Source organism: Chanos chanos, chromosome 1 (assembly GCF_902362185.1).
Source record: "Chanos chanos chromosome 1, fChaCha1.1, whole genome shotgun sequence".
In the NCBI taxonomy this organism is placed as follows: Eukaryota; Metazoa; Chordata; class Actinopteri; order Gonorynchiformes; family Chanidae; genus Chanos; species Chanos chanos.
Genome location: NC_044495.1, coordinates 20,888,105 through 20,900,588, shown reverse-complemented (window position 1 = coordinate 20,900,588; position 12,484 = coordinate 20,888,105). Strand labels below are relative to the sequence as shown.

General features: G+C 39.8%; 1 protein-coding gene across 2 annotated transcripts in view; it reads right to left on the bottom strand.

The window, feature by feature from the left end:
- Window positions 1-5,434, bottom strand: part of grm8a (glutamate receptor, metabotropic 8a) — a 71,984-nt gene extending 66,550 nt beyond the window's left edge. Inside the window, exons 1-2 of one of the 2 annotated variants that reach the window (XM_030769236.1) lie at window positions 5,420-5,434; window positions 649-865 (exon numbers count right to left, since the gene is read on the bottom strand). In XM_030769236.1, coding sequence (XP_030625096.1) covers window positions 649-760 — 112 coding nt within the window. In that variant the 5' untranslated portion in view covers window positions 761-865; window positions 5,420-5,434. Of the gene's footprint in view, window positions 1-648; window positions 872-5,419 lie in introns of those variants that run through there. The other variant, XM_030769228.1, reaches the window with a different exon arrangement.
- Window positions 5,435-12,484: the final 7,050 nt, after the last annotated feature.

Genomic DNA, 12,484 nt, shown 5'->3' with positions numbered 1-12,484 from the left:
TAATTCTGTTCGTACAGACATTTAATATACATCTCGTATCATCGTGTCGTCTACAATCAGTTTATTGAGCCGAGGTATACGGACAAGGCATCGCTTATCTCTTTAGCAGGCTCGATTAGCCAAACGTATTGTAAAGGGATTAGATGCACCACAAAACAGGAATTTCATTCTTTCATACCTTACTGTTTGAAAGTATGTAGTACCTTTTATGTAGTATCCCATTGCAAGTGGTCACTCAAGGCACAGGTGGAGACAGATTCTAAAGCCAGGTGTAAACAGACATACTTTAGAGCTGTCCACTTGTGATTGGATCACCAAAATTGGATGTAATGCAAGGTGTAAACAGGGCCAATGAGTCCAAACCAGTCGCAAGACCATTTGGGCCGCAGGTGTCAATAAACAGAGTAAGCGTGCATTCACCAAAGCACTCCTCACATTCAAAAACAACCTTCAAACAGAGGAGAAAAGACCAGATTTAAGATCGTAATCTACTGAGGCTTAATTAAGAGAACTGATTTTTCCCCAGTGTGGTGAAGCCAATCTACCTAGTGAAGTCAATGAACCAGTACTTTACTTCACCCCGCTGTTCAGATGAGGGCACTACTATTGACTGCTTAACACACAGTCACCCAAGCTAAGGCCGCTTACCTATCTCCCGTGAGATCTGGACAAAGGCTTCCACCCCACTCTCGCCATAGTTGCCTTCAGAAGCCAGCGTGGAGACATAGTTCCAGCCCATTGCTGTGACGATGTCCACCATAGCCTGAGCTTGGTAGGAGTCAGGTGGCACCACGCGGGAAAAAAAGTCATAGCGCGTGTTGTCACTTAGCTCTGGAGCCGTGGATGCATAACTGATCTGGGGAATCTGTAGAGATAGAGAGAAAAAGAGAAAGGGGAAGAAGAGAAATGAAGGATGGGATGAGTTTTTAATACGCTATAAAGAACAGAATAGAGGTAGCAGATTGGAGAACAATCGATTCATATCACAGAGGGCCAGGACAATTACAATAGCAGAATGGGGTTGGTTTAGTGGAAATGGTTTGAGCTGGACCTGGAGAAAGAGAGAAAAAGAGAGAGAGAGAGTGTGTCGCAGACAGAACAAGAGGGTGGGCGGGAACGTCTGCCACCGCAAAGTGTAGGTAATGGACTCATGGTAGAAGACAGTTTGATTGACAGATTGATTTCTCTGGAGGGAAAGGCCAGGCTGCCCACAGTGTGGACCTATTGCTGATTCATAAGCATTGGAAGAGATGCTGAGAGTCCTAGACATGGCGCTGCGCACGTCTCCTTCTCAGACGTCTGTAAAACCAAACAATCCTGATGTCTGTACACAGAGCAATCAGCGAGCTTGCTGTTATTGTGTTCTTTTAATGGATGCTGACACACTGTAATCTTCAGCCATCTTCAAGCCACTCTAACTATCTGACACAGTTATTCCAATTCAAGGCACGCTGCTCATCCTTGAAGGACAGTGTTTGTGGGCGGATTTATGAGCGATATTACGGAATGCTGTCACTTTCTTACATGGAGAAATACATCAAAGCCGAAACATCCACTTGAGTGAGTTGTAAAATTGAAAACTAAGAGAACATTTTATGAGAAACATATATTCTAGGCTGTTTGATGTGTTGCGTCTTTGTTTTTGTTTTTTTCAAAATTTAAAAGAGTTTTTACTTTGAACAAACTTTGTCTGTATACAATCAGTTTTTGCTTTACCACGTAACCACCCAAGAACACAAGAGTTTTGAATGGCTTCCTGGTAAATGCCGAGTTCAACCTTTGAGAGAGGATTTAGCATAATGCAACACAAACTTTCTTAAAGTCTGCAGCGGCTCATAAACAATTTATACAGGGCAACAAACAAACAAGAAATAAAATAAAGAGAGGTGAATGATTAAAAACAACAGACAATGGAAATCTTTTTTTATTGCATAACATATTTAAATAGGGGAATTTCATTTCAGAAATAAAATAGTGTCTTATGAAAATGAGAGACGTTATCGACATCATTGTATGTCTCCTCGGATAAATACAGTGTGCACTGACCCGATGGCAGTGGGGCTGTTAAATGTGTTGTTTTATTTCCCATACTGGGAATGTCCTCGGCAAAAAGGCTTGAAATGGAATGATGGTGTGCCAGATATCATGTAGCTGTAGGCATTAATTTGATTACAAAGCAAAAAACTCTTGTAAATCAATTCACTTGGAGAGCAGAAAAGAAATCCCTCCACCCTATGATGCTTCAGAAGACATCTTTTATTGTGATTTTTTTACCATTTGCTGTTGAATGGGATATTGTACAAACGTTTACCTTGCAGGCTAGAATGAGGGGACACTAAGGATTTAACACAACATTACAGAAATGATTGTGTCATGACTGAGCTTGATTTTCTGGCTTCTAATGAATTTGTCATTTTGGAGCATTTCAGTTGGAATAAGTATCATTCACCGGTTCTTCTGTGTACTGTTACATACCACGACGAGTAAAGTCACCCCTGAGGTAAGAGTCTAAGCAGTCTTCTCCACTGTAGGGCACAGAAATTAACTCAATTTACTCAACCAGACCACTGCTCGTGCAAAAGCTTTACTGAGTTTACTAAATGACCTACAAGCATATAAAATGACACAACAAAAATGGTGTTTCTGCCCTCAGGCGATATTTTGGACAGCATAAACTGATAAAGGAATTTTATTTTACTGTTTACATTTTTATTTAATGTGAACTGATCCGAACAGATGGTGATTTATGTCACAAATTCTTGAGATACAGTGATGAATTTTGAGGACTATAAGGCAGAAATGCTGAACTGCAGGCTAAATCTCCTACCTAGACTACAAAAACTAATCAGTTAAATAAGGTATTACAGGGCTAAGTCAGAAGAGATGCCCTGGATAAACGGGTTGAAAACCAAACCAAAGGAAAAGTGGTGAATGAGGTAAGTGCATAGTGGGGGTCAGGCAGTGAGCTCCATCCTAGAGTCTCTTAGAGAGATGTGGCGATAAATCAAACACTAATTGGAGTCCAGTGCCTTGTTCAAACTGCTATGGTGAAGAGTACAACAAAAGAAAAACAATAAGAGGAAACAAGTGAAAAAGAGGGGCAAAACATGAAAGAGCATGCAGCAAAGAAATAGGGATGTAGACAAAACAAGAAATTTAAAGAGCAAAAAGAAGTATCTTCATTCTAATTTAATGGGATTCTGTTGGGAAGCGTTATCATGACAGGTCCTCAGACCACTTGTTCCAGCCCAGACCATGTCTTAATCATGGCATGTACGTATATCTGCACCTTAGTGGGGTACAGGAACCCCGGTTACCACATACGTGTATGTGTGTGTGTGTGTGGGTGTGTGTGTGTATGTGTATGTGTGTGTGTGTGTGTGCGCTTTCTGTACTAATGGAGCTGTCTGGTATAGACACACTGTACTACCCTGATAGATGGGCCTCCAGCTGTGCTAATTAACCCTGCAATAGACCTTCACTGTAAACATTTAGACAATGAAGAGTACACACAAGCTTTAACAAAGGCTGCAAGTGCCAGCGTACACACAAAGGGTGCCCCAAATGCATCTAAAAATACATTAATATGCATTATTATTATTATTATATTGTTTCTATTGATACTTTTTATTTGTACCAATTAGGCTTTTAAGATGTGTTTGAATGTGTGTGTGTGTGTGTGTGAGAGAGAGAGACAGAAGGAGAGCTGCTAGTACGAGCGTGACTGTGTCTGTACATCTCCACCCATTCGTAGCCTGAAAAATGAAAGGAAAAGGAAAGGCTCCTTATTCAATCAAAGATTGTTCTCCTCATCTCACTAAAATTCCATGCTTCTGTTTTAATTGCAGCTAAACAACATTATTATTCTCCTCCTTCTTTAGTAGAGCCAGAGAAAATACGTTTTCCTTTTGCAGTGGCACGAACCAGTCTTGTCATGCATTTAAATTACCACAGGCGACAGAACAGTGAACGAGATGAAGCACAATTAGGGACTGAAGTTCCAACCACTTTAATCAACCCTAGAGAACATCCACCCCTTCACCACCCCAGAGTGATTAATCAGCACTGCCTGACCTCTCTGCTACCAACCTAAGACATCTTCTGAGTCTCATTCTCCACTTGAATGCTCCATTCCTCCGAAACATAGCACAATGCATATTTGAAAGGTTAATCACAGCAATTCCAATGCACATTCTCTTTCTTTTCATCTTTCATTCTTGTGAAAGGCAGTTGACAGGTATGCTCTTAGAGTTGTCATGTCAATAATGTAAGGACAGGGTAGAGACACTCAGAACATGACTTTAAAATCAACACCATTAAAAGAGGACAATACAGAACGGCTGAACTAGTGTCAGTGTTTCAACAATTTTCTTCACTTTTTGTCCTATCCTCAGCCAAACCCAATACTGCACAGGAATAGTCTGGACTGCAGTCCAGTGTATACTTGTTGTTGTCCTCCTTGACATCAAGGGATGTTTCAAATAATGATGAGCACACCCCTTCATTTCCACCTTAGGGCCCTCTGTCCAAATTGAGGGTGATGGTAGTTTGCTGCGCAAGAAAACAGATGTCAAACTCAATAGGGATCAAAGTCATGAGAATGTGTGGGTTTGATTGGTTGTTGCGGCTGTGTTGGCTCATGCTACTCCAACAAGGCTTTCTGTGAAAACAGATGCAAGGATGCTCTGAGACAAAGTTATGTATACAAATGAAGTTGACAAGTGTCGCACAATGCAAATTATGGGCTCTATTCTAAGGCTTATCACAGAAAAACAACCCTTCTTGAGTAGGTGACGTTGTCCTTCTCAGTTTTAATAGTTGACATCTAATCAGGATATGTGCAACAGTTGCTTGTGTTTGTTGTGTACGATTAATTCTCAGTGTTCCCATGAACTTGTTTCAGTTAATTAACTGGCTTGGATCATGCAGACATCATAACACTCATTCCTTTCATCCTTCACTCTTTTTCTCAATTTTGGATTACCAGTACACTGTAAGAAATTTGAGCTTTCTCTACTTAAAAAAAAATAGAGGCAACTATTTGAATCAGCTTTGTAAGTATTTATAACAGAATTCTCTTTCTGTTTGTAATATACTCAAATTTTTCTGTTCAACAATTAACCAAATCGGTAGAGCCAACTTGATTTGATCTCTTATCAGTTGGCCCTATTTGAGTGGAAACTACTTGATTTTCCCACTCCAGAAATTTGATGTTTAAGTGTGATTTACTTAATTCTAACTGTCAGAGATGCATTCTATACGAGTTTACTCTAAGCATATTATTTAAGTTTAAAAATGACTTATTTAAGTTAAGCCTATTTAAATAAAATCTGAATGCAAATAGTTGCCTCAATTGCATTTAGTACACATTACTCAATACTGTGGCAACCTGGGATTTCTTTTAAAGTGATGACATTGCTTTTGCTCTCTTTGGCAATAAGCCTTTCATTTCGTAACCAGAAAGTAAGATACTTAACTTACTGACACAGTAGGAGGGGAGTACATCATTCATGAAGACAATTACACTCACGATACACAGATAACATTAAACTATAACAAGAATTAACACAACACATAGACTACATGATGAACAATACACATACACTTCTACTAGACACAACAGGAAACACAAACTGATCAATAAAGAATTGGGACTAAACAACAGTCCATTGCCCCAACGCATGCTGGGAAGCTCCACCCATCTACCCCCCCCCCCCCCCCCCCCCCCCCCCCCCCCCCCAACACACTACAATACTTTCTTCTATACATCAGCTATTAAAAGGTACACAGTATGAAATCGACAAATTTTCACTTTATTGTCTGCCCACATTGTTTTACATCAACCAAAGATGGTGCAACAGAAAACACTGTAATTTCACTGAGTACTTTTTGCTTTCAACAAAGACATTTCATCAACAACAAAAAATCTATAACCTGCCTTGTATATTTTTACAAAAAAGGTAAACTAAGACAAATTTATTTCTCAATAATTGCTTAGGATTTTAACAGTTAAACTTCTAATATTAACGTTACACTAACAACACAGCACACCTCTGTATCATCTTTACATGTGGAGTTCAACACTAGTTTAACTAGCTAGCACACACAACAATATAAAACTTAGCTGTCGCTAACACAAAGTTTACAACTAACTACAAACAGCAAAACAACATGGTTTAGCAAAACTTATCAGCCAAACAGACAAGTAGGCTACATGGGTTGAGCGACAATAAAAAATGCTCTGAGGATTACACTTCGGTCCTCCACAGTTATGTTTCAGTAAAGATTTTTTTCTGTTGTTGAATTTACTAACCCCCTGACTCATTTTTATCAGTGTATGGGGGAAATTCAAGTCTATAACATGAGCAGTCAACAGCTTATTCATCAAAGGCAATATCAAAAGCACCTCAGCATCCTGAACAGGGTAATGACACAACACTCCTCAAAGAGACAGCAGGAGATCTGGACTTATATTTGGAGCCTAATACAGTCTATTCTTAAGATTTTACATTTACATGTTTAGTGAACATACACCATCGAAAATATTACTAAATTGATGTTATAGAAATTTGAAACAGAGTGCTTAATGAACATAATGTAATTGGATTCGTATTGCAACATATAAAATAAACTACCTGAGATGTAACCAATTGACAAATGCGAATTAATGTGTTATGACTAATTAATGACGAATGAGAATAGGGTGCAATACATGACGATCAGCTGTTCATGATGTCATTTTAATTTTGTGGTAATTCATGGGAGTGTTATAGACCTGCACTGGGTCATCAAATTAGATGAGTCTGATTTAATGTATAGCATAATTAATTTGTTTGTCACTAGTGAAAAACATTTTTTAAAAAGACTAAATTATGCTTTACTGGCACCTTCTCATCATCGTTTGCAACATTCAGTACTACTACCACCACTAGTTATACAATCATTTATTTTTAATTGGCTGAAATGTGCGTGCATTTCTTAAATGTCTCCATTTCTTAAATGAGTATAAACATTACCTAGGTGCATTCTGAACATTTTTCTCTCATAATTTTGCTTTGTTTGGCTCTCCAAGTAAAACGGCTCTCAACCCCTGGAATAATGTTTTACACACACAAGCACATCCTGGATTACAGATAAAATAAACCCCACAATTGCAAAAGAACAAAAACAATCTGTGAACAGCAGCCAAGAAGTTGGAGTCCTTGGAGGTTTTCTTGTGTGATTCGGAGTATTTTAGATGGCCTGTAGTGGATTTGTGTTTCAATCTGAATGAAACAACAGAGTATGTCAGTTGGCTCTTTTCCACCATTTCAATATAAATACCCTCTGTCACAGCCACTGACTGAGAACAGCAGGGTACGGACAGTGGACTGGCATGGTTCACTTGCCAAGGAATTTGGCAACCTGGCAAATTGCAGTCTTTCTGCCAAAACAGTAGCAATAATTTGCCCTGGATAAAAAATGACCCAAAAGCAAAGTGATCTAGACTTGATCACAGCACAGCGACAGGAACTCTAAATATCCCCTTGGCCTCCAAATGTCATATGGAAACTGGTCATTTCATCGTCAATGAGGCGGGCCATGGGCACCCTACGCTGGTCATAATGGTGGTAGAGGGACGTAACTGCAAGGCAGTGTGCTCCTCTCCTGTTTGCAAGGGGGGGCTGCCTTGGCAGGTGCCCTCAAATTAGATGCCAACATTACCCGCTCAGAGAGCTCTGTCAGTCTTCTGCCTCCAACAGTGAGCAGCATGTTGTCACAAAGATGGATGAACTGAGCTTATCTACCCAGTGAGAGGACTGGCTGCCATGTTGAGGTCCAGGACTGAAGAGCAGGGAGACAGTGGGTCAAACATACAGCATTATGAGAGTGTATATGTGAAGACATCTGTCTTTGGACAAAAAACTGACAGACTGCTCACACCCAGTGATTATTTTTCAGCCCCAGGTAAAGCACACACAGTCTCAGAGGACTCCTCACTATAGACAGAGAGCACACAGACTCCCACCACATACACTGTTATCATAAACTCCTTTAATCTGATTAAATTTTTCATGTAGCGATAAATGTTTAGTATGAGTGTATATAACTTTAAAACATCACAACTTTATTCGTCTATATCGTTACATCCATGTGTGAAAATCACCAGTTTAGTGAATGGAAGGTTTTTTTAGTAGTTTACTGTCTAGTTGACTTAAACTACTTTAAGATATCAGTGTAAGGCTCCTTAGAGACAGGGGCATGTTGTCTAGACACTGCACCTTGAATGATCTGAAAATTGGGTCTGACCACAAGTCTGTGTGCCTCCCCTGACAGAAGCCTGGTTCCCTTGATTCAGAGAATCACACCTACTTCTTCACACACCTCTGTGTTGAGGTAAGCTACGTAGCAAGAGAGAGAGAGACAGAAACAGACAGACAGACAGACAGACAGTGAGAGCACAGTGCACAGCACAGCGACACCTGTCTTCTCTACCTGTAACAGGCAGAGCTTGTGAATGACAGTGATCAGTAAGATACCAGACCACTAACTAGTCAAGTCATCAGCAAACATGAGTGTAACTCTCGGAATGTCTCTCCCTCTGATGCTGAAATCCTCACAGAGTCAAGGCCTCCCCCTAAGGACCTCATTGTCTAAAAGAAATTGTGGAAATGTGGAGTGCATTACCTATGATCAAAACAGCCAATAAAGCAGGCAAGCCTGCACTCATGTTTATATTGATTCCAATTCAGTGCATGCACCGCAACAGTAATGACTACACAAAGCTAATCAAAAGCTAAGTCCCTTTTTTTCTGAAAACAGCCCATTATGTTTGGGAAACGTGGCTCTTTTGTTCTATTCTGCATTATTTATTTGCAATTGCCTCTTCCAGTCAAGAACCCTTAATGTATTCTATAAGTCATTTACATAACCACGGAGGGGAGTTACTGAAATTCCACCGGTAGCATATAGAAAAAGAGCAATGTCGAGCTCCCTCTGTGTGTGTTTTTCTTTTACATGACTATATATTTGTCTCTCAAAGCACACATATGTCAGTCTGCCTTCATACTTTTGGAAATTAGTCTGTACACCCACATTATCGTATTCTTTGTTTTGCCACATTTTGACACTCATTAAGTGGTCCACAGTGGTCTCTTGGGATGTGTGATATTTTTATTTTTAGCACAGACTCCTCCCTTAAAGCTGCCACCCTCCTACTAAGCAAGAGCCCCTGTGTCTCTCTTCCCCATTTCCAATCCCCTCGCCAGCTCACACCAATCCAGTAACATGCTAGTCCAGGAATAGGCCATTATAATGTCATCAAACCCTGCCTCACCCCCCACAGATGTTCAAATCAGGAACACTCCCAGTTCCTAAGCTTCCATTACCTTCTAGAATTTACCATAGCAGCGTTAGTCACAGTGATGCTAAACTTCCCACTCTGCCATAGCTCAGTCTGCTTACCTATCTGCAGTTGGGACAGAAAGGACTCCTTGATTAAGACAGACAAACATTCAGCAGTGCACTTTATATCAGAGGATTTAATGAGTGAGTCAAATGTCCACAGTGCCTTGGAGCTGGATAGCTCTCTCTGCATATCAATGCACTTGGTAGAACCACTTCTCACTATTGTTAACTATGAGAAGGTGATCAGTGTAGGAGAATGAGAGCTGTAATATTGGAGAACAGAGGAGTGTTGCCATTGATGAAGCCAGTATGGCTCAAATGAGGCCAAATTCTAATAGTCTGGAGTTTCTTGAAGGAGTCTACCATTTGCTCTGGCTGTGATTGCTGATCTGAACGCATATTTGATAAATGTGTAATTGTGTATTTTTTGTTTAGTTAAACATGTCAAATGGAGTCTTTTTACTAACCCATTATCTCTCTGTAATAGGTTACACTCAGTGACTTTTGACCCTTTTAATTACTCTCACAGTTTCACCCTAAACCCAGCTCTCTTTTACATTTTGGTTCTCATATTTAATTTTGGTTCTCTTCACATCTTATTGTGGTAACTATCTTAAATCTCATCTCATCATTTCTCTCATCACCCTCTCTCTCTGTACTCTGCTTTAATCTCTACTCTAAATCTTCTTTTCCGCTGTTTTCTATGGAATTCATTCCTTAATCTGTTGGTTTTCTGTATATCACCTTTCCAGCAACTACAAACACAAAGCAATTTTCCTGCGTCACTTTTTCTTCCGTCATCTCTCTCATTCAGAAACATTTCTCCTCTCCTATGCTCATGTTATTTGCACTTTCATCACTCTTCTCTCCCTTTCTTTCTCTCTCCTTCTCTCTTGATGCCTCTCTCCTCTCACCATTTCTCAGCTCCCCCACCCCCACCTCACCCAACACTCCCCCCAACCCCCAACCCCCCACCCCCCCGTGTCTGAAGAGAGAGTGAGGCTTCAGTGAGTCTCAGCAGGGCTCCAGAGAGAGAGACAGCATGTGCCACTGTAAACCAATCATCCCTGGCTCTCCTCTCCCCTCATCTCCTCTCCTTTTCTCTGAGGCCCACAGGCAAACACCTCTACTTCTCTCTCTCCCTCAGTCATCCTTCCCTCCCCACCCACAATTCCTCTGCCATCAGACCATCCATTTCAGAGGATTTTATTGCTCACCTCTCAATCTCTTTAGCATTATGACTCGGAGGTACACATTAACCCCTCCCCTCCCACACACACACACACATCTCCTCCACTCACTCTCTCTCACACACATACCCTAAATGAGGTGAGTGTCACTCTGATCTCACCCCACTGCTCTTCTTCCACTGTGTGTGTGTGTGTATGTGTGTGTGTGTGTGTGTGTGTGTGTGTGTGTGTCTGTCTGTCTGTCTGTCTGTCTGTCTGTGTGTGTGTGTGTGTGTGTGTGTGTGTGTGGGGAGGAGTTCTAGATGGATCCATCATCTTTCCCCATTACTCCACTTGCAGTCACGAGTCAAGCAAACATCCTGTTTCAAATGTGTGTGGCTTTATGTTTCAATGCACACGTGCATCTTTGTGTAGAAAGATTTGGTATTCTGCAGACTCACACAGATGTTATTGGCCAAATGGAAAAAAAATTACAGTGTTAAATTTACAAAAGCATATAATGCCCCACTGTGAGTACAGATTACTCTAGGCTGTGACAGTGCAGCTGAACAGACGATAAAATATTGTTCAGTGAATTGATCTTCTATTACACATTCCACCATGCAGTAATGCTCACTATAAAAATCAACATATTTACTATGTAGATAAAACATTTAAAATCAGTTCTTTCATTTGTTGTTTCTTTTCTCTCTTGAATTTCTGTATGTAAATGATGCTTCTGTTTTGTAATTGCTGTACTGAATAGGAATGTCTCTCCCTAATTTGTGGTTTATCTTTACTTTAATATTTAATCCCAAGATATATTTTGTGTCTGCTGAATCTGGAAAGGTGGTATATAATAACAGAAGGAGGAAAGAAGATGAAGTCAAAGAATAACCAGAAACAGTGTTTTATAAAAATATGTCCCATTTGCCCTATAGTGTGATTGGAGATTCCCTCACGGTTTCCTTCTATGGGGACTTTGAGGAAATCCTTCATCTTTACATTTGGCGGACAAAGGGTTTGGGATTAAACAAAGCATTAGATTTCACATACGCAGGCAACACTGAGATGACTGAATTTTCAAGCATTTCTTCCATGGAATTAGATTTGCATCAGAAATCCTTGAGTGTGACAAATTCAACAGTAATCCTGATATATCTTATAGCAAAAAATCAATACAGGAAAAAAATGGAATGACACTGAGCGTTAACTTGACAGAATTTGGTTTTCATTACCATTGCATTGTGAAACAACTTAGAGAAAACTTGAAAAATGTACAATTTTTTTTTTTATATATATATATATATATAATTTCACCATTACTTCAAAATAGCAACATTCTCATTTTTCAGTAAAGGAGATGAATTTGTTAGAAACTTGCAACTCTGTGTATTAAGTCCTCAACCTTTGGTTTAAAAAATATGTACCATTTATTAAGTTCTTTCAAGTTCACATGTTCACAGTGATGAAAAACTGCTGAATCTTTCCTTGAGCATATATAAAGACCAGGAAAACAAGGAAATTTTATCCTATGAGGTCTCTTAATAGGCCCTGATAATGTGGAGAGGTTCAGTGAACATAGAAATTCACTGTCATATTGTTTGAACAGCAAACAATTTTTCAACTTTTCAACTCTCAAACAAAACTGCTGTGTCCTAGGATAAAAACATCTGGTCGTCTCCTTGTCTGCTGAATTTCAGTACTTTAGACACAGAAATAGCGAGGTATAGTTCAAGCTCATCACTCTCGATGGAAGATGAGAGAGAGAAAGATATCAGGTTTTCTGCTTGGCCGGGAGTGCAGTTTGGATCATCAAAACAAAGGTCATTAAGTACACATGTTTCAGTATATGTGTGGGCTACCCAGTGTTTAGTAGTCTCTATGTGCTAAAGTGGTTTAATACTCAGTCTCCTATTATGTTAAAA